Source organism: Mytilus edulis, chromosome 9, assembly GCF_963676685.1.
Source record: "Mytilus edulis chromosome 9, xbMytEdul2.2, whole genome shotgun sequence".
Classification (NCBI taxonomy): Eukaryota; Metazoa; Mollusca; class Bivalvia; order Mytilida; family Mytilidae; genus Mytilus; species Mytilus edulis.
The window spans coordinates 10,433,345-10,448,564 of record NC_092352.1 but is presented as its reverse complement, the minus strand read 5'-3'; the positions used below and the strand labels follow the sequence as shown (position 1 = coordinate 10,448,564).

The window sequence follows — 15,220 nt, the reverse complement described above, 5'->3', positions numbered from 1 at the left end:
GGGATAAAAATGTTTATCAGGTCAAGATCTATCTGCTCTAAAATTTTCAGATGAATCGGTCAATCGGTTGTTGGGTTGCTGCCCCTGAATTGGTAATTTTGAGGAAATTTTGCTGTTTTTGGTTATTATCTTGAATATTATTATAGATAGAGATAAACTGTAAACAGCAATAATGTTCAGCAAAGTAAGATCTACAAATAAGTCAACATGACCAAAATGGTCAGTTGACCCGTTTAGGAGTTATTGCCCTTTATAGTCAATTTTTAACCATTTTTCGTAAATTATAGTAATCTTTTACAAAAATCTTCTCCTCTGAAACTACTTGGCCAAATTAATCCAAACTTGGCCACAATCATCTTTGGGGTATCTAGTTTAAAAAATGTGTGGCGTGACCTGGTCAACCAACCAAGATGGCCGCCACTGCTAAAAATAGAACATAGGGGTAAAATGCAGTTTTTGGCTTATAACTCAAAAACCAAAGCATTTTGAGGAAATCTGACAGGGATAAAAATGTTTATCAGGTCAAGAACTATCTGCCCTGAAATTTTCAGATGAATCGGTCAATCGGTTGTTGGGTTGCTGCCCCTGAATTGGTAATTTTGAGGAAATTTTGCTGTTTTTGGTTATTATCTTGAATATTATTATAGATAGAGATAAATTGTAAACAGCAATAATGTTCAGCAAAGTAAGATCTACAAATAAGTCAACATGACCAAAATGGTCAGTTGACCCCTTTAGGAGTTATTGCCCTTTATAGTCAATCTTTAACCATTTTTCATAAATCTAAGTAATCTTTTACAAAATCTCCACTGAAACTACTAGGCCACAATCATCTTTGGGGTATCTAGTTTGAAAAATGTGTCCGATGACCTGGCCATTCAACCAAGATGGCCGCCACGGCTAAAAATAGAACATAGGGGTAAAATGCAGTTTTTTGCTTATAACTATGAAACCAAAGCATCTAGAGCAAATCTGACAAGAAGTTAAATTGTTAATCAAGTCAATATCTATCTGCCCTGAATTTTTCAGATGAATTGGACAACTGGTTGTTGGGTTGCTGCCCTCCAATTGGTAATTTTTAAAGAAATTTTGCCGTTTTTGGTTATCTTGAATACTATTATAGATAGCGATAAACTGTAAACAGCAATAATGTTCAGCAAAGTAAGATCTACAAATAAGTCAACATGACCTAAATGGTCAATTGACCCCTTAAGGAGTTATTGCCCTTTATAGTCAATTTTTAACAATTTTCATTAATTTGGTAAATTTATGTAAATTTTTACCAAATATAGTTCTCTGTTACTAATGGGCAAAGTTCATGATAGATATAATTGTAAGAAGCAAAATCGTTCAGTAAAGTAAGAACTTCAAACACATCACCATCACCAAAATACAATTTTGTCATGAATCCATTTGTGTCCTTTGTTTAATATGCACATAGACCAAGGTGAGCGACACAGGCTCTTTAGAGCCTTTAGTTTATACCCCCTACAAACATGACATGCAATGACTGACAGCATGAAACCTGTCAACGAAATATGCTGAAGAACATCGTCAGTTTCAAAACAAACATTTGGAATGAGCTCTGGATTGGGTTCGTTGCTGATTGTTCATCTCTTCTATATGGCACCAATCACAATGCAGATTGCTGATTGTTCATCTCTTCTTTATGGCACCAATCACAATGCAGGTTGCTGATTGTTCATCTCTTCTATATGGCACCAATCACAATGCAGGTTGCTGATTGTTCATCTCTTCTATATGGCACCAATCACAATGCAGGTTGCTGATTGTTCATCTCTTCTATATGGCACCAATCACAATGCAGGTTGCTGATTGTTCATCTCTTCTATATGGCACCAATCACAATGCAGGTTGCTGATTGTTCATCTCTTCTATATGGCACCAATCACAATGCAGGTTGCTGATTGTTCATATCTTCTATATGGCACCAATCACAATGCAGGATTCTTGAAGAGTTTTTATCGTTTAATGAATAATCAGGCCCTTGCAAGTAGGAGAGATCGATTTCTGGGAGAGACTGAATTAGTCGGGTAAAGATTATCCTATATATTACTCTTGATATTTTTGCAGGTATATGTAGCCATTAAAGGTACCAATGGAGCAGGATTATCCAGTGTTAGTTCGTCCAATGGTTTATACTTTTCTTACCTGAGTCAGGGACTGTCTCCTCTGTCACTTATTGGTATTGCTGATGTTACAGAATTGTCAAATGTGGATATGTAAGTTTTAAAAGACGAAGTGTGGTATAGGTCCATGACAACTTGATTGCAATTTTAAAACACAAAAATAAAAGACCTCTAACAGCAACATACAGTCATCACCACCTGAAAGTTGTTTAAACAATATATGCCAAGCTTTATTTCACCCAGAGTCTATTTAACATAGACTATCAAAGATTTTTTTTAACATACAACATTAAATGTCCATTGATGAAATCTTCTTTGTTTGTAGATGTCAAAGACAATTTTCTTATAACAAAAAGTAAAAACACAAAAATACTGAACTCCGAGGAAAATTCAAAAAGGAAAGTCCCAAAGTATAGCTTCTTTCTTTTTCAGTGATTTCCAAGAGAGTTTTGACACATACAGGGCATCATGGGATGTGTTGGGTGACCCTTGTCCTGTCATCAAATATGATTGGCTGATACAGAGGCTTGATGGGAAGGTTGTCATGGATTGGCTGAATATGGGAGGTAAGAAATTCTTTTTGATATGATTACCTCAGCTTTTTAAAATATTTGTGGTGATATAGAAATTGATGATGTTAGAATTTGGTTGAAGGTTGATTGTATATTCTAATTTTAAAGTTAAAAGAATGTGGACTTATAAGACAGATTCTGGTGCTTATTTTATACATTTTATATTGCAGTTAAAACTTCAGGAATGAATGATGAACTTGAGATGTTGAATGGAGAATTATACTATTCTCTACTGAGAGTAACCAATGCCTTGAACTTTACTTACATGATCAGATCTAATGGTGTCACTGTCAAACAGGAACCTCTCATCCCAGGAAAAGTATTTGATGGAGACCTGTTAGGATATGATCTAAATTTCCTCAATTCGAAAGCCATGGTAACAGTCAACTGGGATGGGTTTGGTCTGCCAGTCAGTACACAAACTCAAGTAGATGTTATTTCAGGTAGACATTTGGTTTTTTTTTTTGCTTTAAATTGTTATTATTGGTTAATCTTATTTTTTTTTATGTTTTTCCTAATGGTTTTTTTTTTAAATGCAACTATTTTCTATTTATTAATATCTATTTATAAAGGAAATGCATTAAATGTACAGTTTGAACATTTGGTTTAAAAGTAATGATTCTTTTAAAGGTGCACTAATAAAAAAAACACATGATAGGAATTTAGTGTTTACAAAACATGATTTTCGTAAAAGCCTACATAAAAGACTCTTGATTTCAACAGTGGGATCATTCATATAGAATTATTAAAGATAAATTTGCCTTTCTTCTTTTTTATAACCATAAAATTTCATTTAATATTTCTTTACCGATTTATTTCTCAGGAAATCCTGGTCTCCAAGTCAATGAAGATAACATTGAATACCAGGATAAAAACCAAGCAGTAGAATTTTATGAGGTTGCCTTGGGAACAGACAGGAGATTCTCAAAAACTAGAGATAATATTGTTCCGTTTACAAATGTTGGTAAAGACAAAAAGGTGACCTTTTATGACCTTGACCTTGTTCCAGGTACAGGAATGTATTACTTTACAGTAAAAGCTTACAGTGCCTCCCACTCTGTTGCTATAGTTACATCAAATGGATTTCATGTTGGATATGATGGTGGAGTTATTGGTAAGTTAAAATCATGTTTGTCATTTGGATTAGGCATCACACAGCAATCAATCAATCAATTAAAAAAGATATTATTTTATATTGTATATAAAAGTTCTGCTTAGATTATTTATCAAATCCTCAAGCCTAGTCAATTTTGTTCATCTAAGAAGTCTGCTGATTTCCTTGGTATATGTCTTTAATATATTACTTATGACATATTCAGATTATTTATTGCTTTGTTTGTTTCTCTTATTCTTTGTGCATTTTAATTTTGTTTACAAATATAATAAAGTTGATATATAACTAAATGTTGATTCAGTTGCATGTTGCAAATTACACCAAAACGATACAAATAAAAAAATAATCAAAACCTATATTCATCAAAACATTTCCACACCTTATTTTATTTCTATCTTACAGCTGGTACTATTGTGATGGGAGACTATGTCAACACAGATACATATTTAGATATACAGTTTGAAGGTTTCTCCTCCAAAGTAGAGATACTGATGTATTATGTGGCTGTGTCCAACTACACAAGTGTTACTGGCACGGACTGTAAACATTATGTAAGTTCCAGGAAACAGATTATTAGTATAACTGAGATATAAGAAAATGTGGTATGAGTGCCAATGAGACAACTCTCCATCCCAATCATGTTTGTAAAAGTAAACTATTATAGGTCAAAGTAGGGTCTTAAACATAAAGCCTTGGCTCATACCTAACAGCAAGCTATAAAGAGCCCCAAAAATAACTAGTGTAAAACAAATCAAACGGGTAAACCAAGGGTTTAATCTATATAAAGACGAGAAACAATTATAAACCATATCAACAAACGACAACTACTGATCATCAGATTTCTGACTTAGAACAGGTGCAAACAAATACAGTGACTTAACCTTTTTAAACAAACAAAAATTCAATAGAGGCTTCTACTATTTGAAAATATTATCTGTTTAAGGTTATATGTCACAGGAGACTCTATTATTTCTTTGTTTTGCATTTTTGGAGAAATCTTTGAGCTTATCTAACTGAGTATTTGTTCCGTTTTTGTAAATGTTTTGTTGAATATTAATAACAGATATGAATTTATACAGATTGATGGAGGAAAGGCAACAGAAGAAGAAAAATCCAGGATATTTAATGTGTTTCCTGTCACTAATATAAACCAGAACACATTTTACAAAGTAGAGAATTTAGATCTAAAAGAAGGAAAAGCCTACACAGCTTGGGTACTAGGTAGGTTTTAATTAACTGATTTAATCTACTGCAAATTCTGATATTGAAAAGGATGGCTATCCAGAAAGACCGTTGGCACCATAATTGTTTTATATTCAGGTATTAAATTATTTGCAAATTTCATAATTTTTTGCTAAGCTCTAGCAAAGTTGGAATCCTGATTATTTTTGAAATTCAAAACTATTGCAGGGAAAAGTAAAAATACATGTCAGCATTTCAGGACTAACTTTTAACTGAAGTTCATCAGTTGTTAAGCTCTAGCAAAGTTGGAATCCTGACTAATTACAAAATTCAAAACTATAGCAGGGAAAAGTAAAAGTACATGTGAGCATTTACAAAAAATTGAATAATACCAGGTACTTTATAATGCATTATGGGGGGTTTTCTAGAGCTTAGTTTTGCCTGAAAATATTATTTTGTTGTGGAGTAGATAATTATGTATTACTGTTTTTAGAAACCTTACACGGTAAATAATTTTTTGATGATAGTCACTGTTTGAGATTGTTAGTAACTTTACCTTCCAATATATTGTATTTGCTGTCTTTTCTTAGTTTGATTACCTATGAGGGGGGATAGGACCTTTATCGGGACTCCGGGATCGGGTGTTTTTAAGCTCGGGATTTCGGGATTGACCCTTTCGGGATCCGGGAATCCTTTTTTTCGCATATCGGGATGTCGGGATTTGCTTTATTTGAATTCGGGACCTCGGGATTTCGTTTTTTCAAGTCTGGGATTTCGGGATCAAGACCCCTCCTATCCCCCCTCACCTATGAAATGGAAAAGTATAACAAAAATAGTAATGTTATATCAGTGTATGTGCATTCAACATTTAGGTGTGCACAGTCTACAAATGGGAAAAATTTAGAAATACACATATGTACATTTAGATAAAGGGCTTAAAGAAATAACTGCAAGCCTGATCATGACTTACCATACTGAATTTCATCCCCAAAAAGGCCACATAAAAAACTAAAAAAAGAAAGTTACGTTAATTAAGAAAATATGTATTTCCTCACTTTATTTGAAAATTTGTTTTGATGATTGTCTGATTATTAAATCTATATGATTTCTTTAATTAATATTTAATATACAATATATTTTTACTCAGATGCATACCTGAAAATATAGGATACAAAAATTAAGTTTTAGTTATATTTTATGTGGTTAACTATCTACCAAATTCTTTATATATTGCATTTTTTTTATTAAATTGCTGTGTAATTTAAAATTTTACATTTTGTTTATTTTGTTTATATAAAGATATCTTCTGCACTTACTGAATATATAAGATTATACTTTTCCAGGAACTGACAAGTCTGGAGAGTGCAGTCTAGCCAGACATACATTCATGGTTGACACTACACCCCCTGTAGCAGGAGAATTAACCTGTGGACCTGATTATCACATGGTAAGATTATGGATGTTTTATAGGTATTATCACTCAGTAAGATTTCAGATATTTTATAGATGTATCACATGGTAAGAATTCAGATACTGTATAGCTTTATCACATGGTAAGATTTCAGATACTGTATAGCTTTATCACAAGGTAAGATTTCAGACATTGTATAGCTTTATCATATGGTAAGATTTCAGATACTGTATAGCTTTATCACAAGGTAAGATTTCAGATACTGTATAGCTTTATCACAAGGTATGATTTCAGACATTGTATAGCTTTATCAATTGGTAAGATTTCAGACATTGTATAGCTGTATTATATGGTAAGATTTCAGACTATAGCTTTATCACATGGTAAGATTTCAGATACTGTATAGCTTTATCACAAGGTAAGATTTCAGACATTGTATAGCTTTATCACATGGTAAGATTTCAGACTGTATAGCTTTATCACATGGTAAGATTTCAGACTGTATATCTGTATCATATTGTAAGATTTCAGACATTTTATAGCGGTATCATATGGTAAGATTTCAAACACTGAATAGCTGTATCACATGGTAAGATTTCAGACCTTATAGCTTTTTCACATGGGAAGATTTCAGACTGTATATCTGTATCATATTGTAAGATTTCAGACTGTATAGCTGTATCACATGGTAAAATTTCAGACATTGTATAGCTGTATCACATGGTAAGATTTTAGACATTGTATAGCTGTATCATATGGTAAGATATCAGACATTGTATAGGTGTAATAAAGGTAAAATTTCAGACATTGTAAAGCTGTATCACATGGTAAGATTTCAGATACTGTACATAGCTTTATCACATGGTAAGATTTCAGACTGTATAGCTGTATCACATGGTAAGATTTAAGACTGTATAGCTGTATCACATGGTAAGAATTGAGACTGTATAGCTGTATCACATGGTAAGAATTCAGATACTGTATAGCTTTATCACATGGTAAGATTTCAGATACTGCACAGCTTTATCACATGGTAAGACTTCAGATACTGTATAGCCTTATCACATGGTAAGATTACAGACATTGTAAAGCTGTATCATATGGTAAGATTTCAGACTGTATAGCTGTATCATATGGTAGGATTTCAGACATTGTATAGCTGTATCACATGATAATATTTCAGACTGTATAGCTTTATCACATGGTAAGATTTCAGATACTGTATAGCTTTATCACAAGGTAAGATTTCAGACATTGTATAGCTGTATGATATGGTAGGATTTCAGACTGTATAGCTTTATCACATGGTAAGATTTCAGATACTGTATAGCTTTATCACAAGGTAAGATTTCAGACATTGTATAGCTTTATCATATGGTAAGATTTCAGATACTGTATAGCTTTATCACAAGGTAAGATTTCAGATACTGTATAGCTTTATCACAAGGTAAGATTTCAGACATTGTATAGCTTTTTAACATGGGGAGATTCCAGACTGTATAGCTGTATCATATGGTAGGATTTCAGACATTGTATAGCTTTATCAATTGGTAAGATTTCAGACATTGTATAGCTGTATTATATGGTAAGATTTCAGACTGTATAGCTTTATCACATGGTAAGATTTCAGATACTGTATAGCTTTATCACAAGGTAAGATTTCAGACATTGTATAGCTGTATCATATGGTAGGATTTCAGACTGTATAGCTTTATCACATGGTAAGATTTCAGACTGTATATCTGTATCATATTGTAAGATTTCAGACATTTTATAGCTGTATCATATGGTAAGATTTTAGACATTATAAAGCTGTATCATATGGTAAGATTTCAAACACTGAATAGCTGTATCACATGGTAAGATTTCAGACCTTATAGCTTTTTCACATGGGAAGATTTCAGACTGTATATCTGTATCATATTGTAAGATTTCAGACTGTATATCTGTATCATATGGTAAGATTTAAGACATTGTATAGCTGTATCATATGGTAAGATATCAGACATTGTATAGGTGTAATAAAGGTAAAATTTCAGACATTGTAAAGCTGTATCACATGGTAAGAATTCAGATACTGTATAGCTTTATCACATGGTAAGATTTCAGATACTGCACAGCTTTATCACATGGTAAGACTTCAGATACTGTATAGCCTTATCACATGGTAAGATTTCAGACATTGTAAAGCTGTATCATATGGTTAGATTTCTGACTGTATAGCTGTATCATATGGTAGGATTTCAGACATTGTATAGCTGTATCACATGATAATATTTCAGACTGTATAGCTTTATCACATGGTAAGATTTCAGATCCTGTATAGCTTTATCACAAGGTAAGATTTCAGACATTGTATAGCTGTATAATATGGTAGGATTTCAGACTGTATAGCTTTATCACATGGTAAGATTTCAGATACTGTATAGCTTTATCACAAGGTAAGATTTCAGACATTGTATAGCTGTATCATATGGTAGGATTTCAGACTGTATAGCTTTATCACATGGTAAGATTTCAGATACTGTATAGCTTTATCACAAGGTAAGATTTCAGACATTGTATAGCTTTTTAACATGGGGAGATTCCAGACTGTATAGCTGTATCATATGGTAGGATTTCAGACATTGTATAGCTTTATCAATTGGTAAGATTTCAGACATTGTATAGCTGTATTATATGCTAAGATTTCAGACTGTATAGCTTTATCACATGGTAAGATTTCAGATACTGTATAGCTTTATCACAAGGTTAGATTTCAGACATTGTATAGCTGTATCATATGGTAGGATTTCAGACTGTATAGCTTTATCACATGGTAAGATTTCAGACTGTATAGCTTTATCACATGGTAAGACTTCAGATACTGTATAGCTGTATCATATGGTAGGATTTCAGACATTGTATAGCTTTATCAATTGGTAAGATTTCAGACATTGTTTAGCTTTATCACATGGTAAGATTTCAGATACTGTATAGCTTTATCACATTGTAAGATTTCAGACATTGTATAGCTGTATCATATGGTAGGATTTCAGACTGTATAGCTGTATCATATGGTAAGATTTCAGACATTGTATAGCTTTATCAATTTGTAAGATTTCAGACATTGTTAAGCTGTATCACATGGTAAGATTTCAGATATTGTATAGCTTTATCACATGGTAAGATTTCAGATACTGTATAGCTTTATCACATGGTAAGATTTCAGACATTGAATAGCTGTATGATATGGTAAGATTTCAGACATTGAATAGCTGTATGATATGGTAAGATTTCAGACATTGAATAGCTGTATGATATGGTAAGATTTCAGACATTGTATAGCTTTATCAAATAATGAGATTTCAGATATGATATTGCTGCCATTTCATGAGCTTTCGTAGTCATTTCACATTGTTAGTTTTGGGAAAGTAGAAAGCTATCAATGCATGTTAATAGTTGTAGTATTTAATAGCTAGATTTTTGGCATGCTGTAGTAATTTATAGTAATGTATAACCAAAGAAACAGTACAATATCTCAGAAGAATCCTTATTTGATCTTCTAAATGAACATATTTCTATTTCTATTTTTATTGAAGCAAATTTGTATCTATTTTTATTTTGCTATGTAGCAGCAATGATGAATAAGTTTAAAGGTGATTCATAAGTATCTTAGTATTAAACTGATTGGTTGATTGGTGTTTTAAAGCCACTTTTTGAACTATTTTCAGTTTTTATTGGTGGAGGAAGCAAGAGTGCCAGGAGAGAACCACACTTTTTGTATTTTTGATGACTTTCAATGGTTTTATTGGTTTTGTTTTTTCTAGAATGTTACATACACTCCAGACAGCACCACTTTGACAGTAACATGGGAAGGCTTTAGTGATCCTGATTCTGACATTGCATCATTCAAAATATCACTATGGAATAAATCCTCATGTACAGATCAAAGCTCTGCAGTGCTGATGGTGGACTGGATAACTTTGGATTCCAACTATTCTCAGTATATGTTTACAGAACTTCAACTTCAGGTTTGACACTAAATCAGATATCAATTCCTTGAGAATACTAGACAAACCCGTTTTTGGGAGGTTGTTTTTAGCTCACCTGGCCCGAAGGTCCAAGTGAGCTTTTCCCTTCACTTTGCGTCCTGCGTCCGGCGTCGTTAACTTTTACAAAAATCTTCTCCTCTGAAACTACTGGGCCAAATTTAACCAAACTTGGCCACAATCATCATTCGGGTATCTTGTTTAAAAAATGTGTCCGGTGACCCGGCCAACCAACCAAGATGGCCGCCATGGCTAAAAATAGAACATAGGGGTAAAATGCAGTTTTTGGCTTATAACTCAAAAACCAAAGCATTTAGAGCAAATCTGACAGGGATAATATTGTTCATCAGGTCAAGATTTATCTGCCCTGAAATTTTCAGATGAATCGGACATTCCGTTGTTGGGTTGCTGCCCCTGAAATGGTAATTTTAAGGACATTTTGCTGTTTTTGGTTATTATCTTGAATACTATTATAGATAGAGATAAACTGTAAACAGCAATAATGTTCAGCAAAGTAAGATCTACAAATAAGTCAACATGACCAAAATGGTCAGTTGACCACTTTAGGAGTTATTGCCCTTTATAGTCAATTTTTAACCATTTTTCGTAAATCTTAGTAATCTTTTAGAAATCTTCTCCTCTGAAACTACTGGTCCAAATTTAACCAAACTTGGCCATAATCATCATTGGGGTATCTAGTTAAAAAAATGTTTCCGGTAACTCGGCCAACAAACCAAGATGGCCGCCATGGCTAAAAATAGAACATGGGGGTAAAATGCAGTTTTTGGCTTATAACTCAAAAACCAAAGCATTAAGAGCAAATCTGACAGGATGTAAAATTGTTGATCAGGTCACGATCTATTTTCCCTGGAATTCCCTGGAATTTTCAGATGAATCGGATAATCGGTTGTTAGGCTGCTGCCCCTGAATGGGTAATTTCGAGGAAATTTTGCTGTTTTTTTGTTATTATCTTGAATATTATTATAGATAGAGATAAACTGTAAACAGCAATAATGTACAGCAAAGTAAGAACTAACTAGAGGCTCTAAAGAGCCTGTGTCGCTCACCTTGGTACATTTGTGTATGTGAATATTCAACAAAGGACACAGATGGATTCGTGACAAAATTGTGTTTTGGTGATGGTGATATGTTTGTAGATCTAACTTTACTGAACATTCTTGCTGCGTACATATATCCCCATCTATAATGATTGGCCCAGTAGTTTCAGTTAAAAGTGTTAGTAAAAATTTACAAATTTTATGAAAATTGTTAAAAATTGATTATCGATTCGTCTGAAATTTTCAGGGCAGATAGATCTTGACCTGATAAACAATTTAACCCATGCCAGTTTTCCTCTTAATGCTTTTGTTTTTGAGTTATAAGCCAAAAACTGCATTTTATCCCATGTTCTATTTTTAGCCATGGCAGCCATCTTGGTAGGTTGACCAGGTCAACAGACACAATTTTTAAACTAGATACCCCAATGATGATTGTGGCCAAGTTTGGTTTAATATGGCGCAGTAGTTTCAGAGGAGAAGATTTTTGTAAAAGATAACTAAGATTTACGAAAAATGGTTAAAAATTGACTATAAAGGGCAATAACTCCTAAAGGGGTCATTTGACCATTTCGGTAATGTTGACTTATTTGTAAATCTTATTTTGCTGAACATTATTGCTGTTTACAGTTTATCTCTATCTATAATATTTTTCAAGATAATAACCAAAAACAGCAAAATTTCCTTAAAATTACCAATTTAGGGGTAGCAACCCAACAACAGGTTGTTCGATTCATCTGAAATTTTCAGGGCAGATAGATCTTGACCTGATAAACAATTTTACCCCATGTCAGAATTGCTCTAAATGCTTTGGTTTTTGAGTTATAAGCCAAAAACTGCATTTTACCCCTATGTTCTATTTTTAGCCATGGCGGCCATCTTGGTTGGTTGACCGGGTCACCGGACACAATTTTTAAACTAGATACCCCAATGATGATTGTGGCCAAGTTTGGTATAATTTGGCCTGGTAGTTTCAGAGGAGAAGATTTTTGTAAAAGATAACTAAGATTTACAAAAAATGGTTAAAAATTGACTATAACATGTATAAAGGGCAATAACTCCTAAAGGGGTCATTTGACCATTTCGGTAATGTTGACTTATTTGTAAATCTTATTTTGCTGAACATTATTGCTGTTTACAGTTTATCTCTATCTATAATATTTTTCAAGATAATAACCAAAAACAGCAAAATTTCCTTAAAATTACCAATTTAGGGGTAGCAACCCAACAACAGGTTGTTCGATTCATCTGAAATTTTCAGGGCAGATAGATCTTGACCTGATAAACAATTTTACCCCATGTCAGAATTGCTCTAAATGCTTTGGTTTTTGAGTTATAAGCCAAAAACTGCATTTTACCCCTATGTTCTATTTTTAGCCATGGCGGCCATCTTGGTTGGTTGACCGGGTCACCGGACACAATTTTTAAACTAGATACCCCAATGATGATTGTGGCCAAGTTTGGTATAATTTGGCCTGGTAGTTTCAGAGGAGAAGATTTTTGTAAAAGTTAACGCAGGACGACGACGGACGACGACGGATGACGACAGACGCCGGACGCAAAGTGATGAGAAAAGCTCACTTGGCCCTTCGGGCCAGGTGAGCTAAAAATAAGTCAGTATGACCAAAATAGTCAATTGACCCCCTAAGGAGTTATTGCCCTTCATAGTCAATTTTTAACAATTTTCTTAAAATTTAAGATTTTCAATAACAATTTCCACAGAAAGTACTGTTATAGATAGAGATAATTGTAAGCAGCAAGAATGTTTAGTAAAGTAAGATCTACAAACACATCACCATCACCAAAACACAATTTTGTCATGAATCCATCTGTGTCCATTGTTTAATATTCACATAGACCAAGGTGAGCGACACAGGCTCTTTAGAGCCTCTAGTTTTGTGTTCCATTTGAAACTATAAAATCTCATTCAAATGATCTCAAATGAAGAGGGCTAGTCATCATGGATCAGTAATTCACTACAAACAACAAAATTAATACATGTACACATTTCAGATGAACTATTTTTTAGGATTTTTATATGTATTGTTATGTTTTTTTATGCTACAAAAAAGTATTTTAAATTAGTTGGTAATTACCTCATTGGAATTAATACCAATTCTTCTATAGCTAATATATCAAGGCTTCATGTAAAATAAGTCGATTTTTTGTCAGCATTGAAGCTGATTTCTATTTGGTTTAAAATAACAAATGATGACTTTTGAATTACATTTTACAGGGAAACATTCCATACATAATAAAACTGATGGCTACCAATCATGCTGGACAGTTTGTCAGTACAGAATCTGCTCCTATATTATATGACTCCTCAAAACCAACATCAGGACATGTGGTTGATGGTACAAACTTTGTTAATGACAGAGTTTGGTTTGGCTCTTCAGCTACAATTACAGGTTTGAATTAGATTGTGTAAATTAATAGGATATCGACATGATACTGTACCAACATAATGATGCTATCTATGATTTGATATTTTTATGTAACAAGCAATAGGTCAACAATGTTTAGTCAATGGAATGAATGCAAAGTATGCACTATTTCTGGCAGAGTTCAGCTGACCTTTACATGGTTTGTTGACAACCTGGCCACCAAGACCCCTTAAAAACAAGAAACAATGTCTTTTTCAATTTCAATTTGAAGAAACAGATATGTGAATTGTTTATAGATTTATTTCTTTATGTAGTTTATCAGTGTATATTCCTTATGTCAGAATTGTAAATGTTTGTTGTTATAGGCACATTTTTGCACTTTGCTAATCCTGAAGGTCCATTGTGTCCTGTCCAGGCTGTATCTATGATCAATGACCCAGGCTGGAAAAAACTACATCAAATTGGCTTCAAAGATCCCAGTGGTCAACAATGGTCACTTATTCACAGACAAGAGAATATCCAGAACTTGGTTTATGATAATGCTATCAGTATAAAGCTGTCAAGAGATGTTAATAAGAAACAAATGTATACTGGGGCGTACATCAGGTCTGCTGAATTTGAAAATGGTGGAACATATCAGGTAAAAGTACAATATAGAAATTTTTGTGAGATTAAAGGGAAAATTAGCTGTCAAATTCATGTTCATCATTTTGAAACAAATTCTCATATCCAAATTATAAAAAGAAACAATAAACAATATACAATATATAACTTTGTTATAATATATTTAAGCATTTCATATCAATTTTAGACTAGATACCATCTAATTAACTATTGACATAACATCCAAAGAAAGCTGATGGTCTATGACTGATATGACTATAGATATAAATATAAATACACAGACAATCATGTTCATTCCTACATTGACTAATATTTTTTATGTCTGTTTGATTTCATGTCATAGATTAAATAATATGTAATTCATTATTCTAGCCTGTATTTTCTGTGTCAATAGACATGTTTTACCCTGATTGTGCTTGTCAGAGGTCAGGAGCCTGTTATTCAGTGGGGGCCTTGGTAGTTGTCTATTTTAATTTCTTTCATTAAATTGTTTCATACATAAAACAGGCTGGAGGTATCTGGTTGAATTGTTTTAATTTCATCAAGCTAAAGCTTACTATATGGTATAGGTTTGCTTCTTTGTTGAAGGCTGTATGGTGACCATTAGTTGTTTTCATTTACATAATTTGGTCACTGGTGATTAACTTTTTTGCCAAAGTTTCCTGAAACGGCCAGGTTTGTTAGATAATACCTA

At 33.1% G+C, this 15,220-nt stretch overlaps 2 protein-coding genes across 2 annotated transcripts in view; both read left to right on the top strand.

Moving 5' to 3' along the window:
• LOC139489503 (uncharacterized) overlaps positions 1-15,220 on the top strand; it is a 255,507-nt gene that overhangs the window by 195,352 nt on the left and 44,935 nt on the right. The window contains exons 144-153 of the mRNA XM_071275986.1: positions 2,095-2,243; positions 2,583-2,716; positions 2,893-3,165; positions 3,546-3,836; positions 4,239-4,387; positions 4,916-5,057; positions 6,362-6,465; positions 10,239-10,442; positions 13,752-13,926; positions 14,268-14,542. Coding sequence (XP_071132087.1) covers positions 2,095-2,243; positions 2,583-2,716; positions 2,893-3,165; positions 3,546-3,836; positions 4,239-4,387; positions 4,916-5,057; positions 6,362-6,465; positions 10,239-10,442; positions 13,752-13,926; positions 14,268-14,542 — 1,896 coding nt within the window. The remainder of the gene's footprint in view (positions 1-2,094; positions 2,244-2,582; positions 2,717-2,892; positions 3,166-3,545; positions 3,837-4,238; positions 4,388-4,915; positions 5,058-6,361; positions 6,466-10,238; positions 10,443-13,751; positions 13,927-14,267; positions 14,543-15,220) is intronic.
• LOC139489332 (uncharacterized) lies at positions 6,779-9,167 on the top strand. Its single transcript, XM_071275642.1, has 5 exons — positions 6,779-6,812; positions 7,007-7,117; positions 7,613-7,633; positions 8,277-8,387; positions 9,100-9,167. Exons 1-5 carry the CDS (start codon positions 6,779-6,781, stop codon positions 9,165-9,167), a joined length of 345 nt encoding a protein of 114 aa, XP_071131743.1.

Bases quoted from the DNA above. Each gene is read 5' to 3' on its own strand.
- LOC139489332 (XM_071275642.1), top strand. From the start codon at position 6,779: ATGGTAAGATTTCAGACTATAGCTTTATCACATG. The intron at 7,118-7,612 runs GTAAAATTTCAG...ATAATATTTCAG, and splicing joins CTGTATAGCTGTATCACATG to ACTGTATAGCTTTATCACAT. The intron at 7,634-8,276 runs GTAAGATTTCAG...AACACTGAATAG, and splicing joins CTGTATAGCTTTATCACATG to CTGTATCACATGGTAAGATT.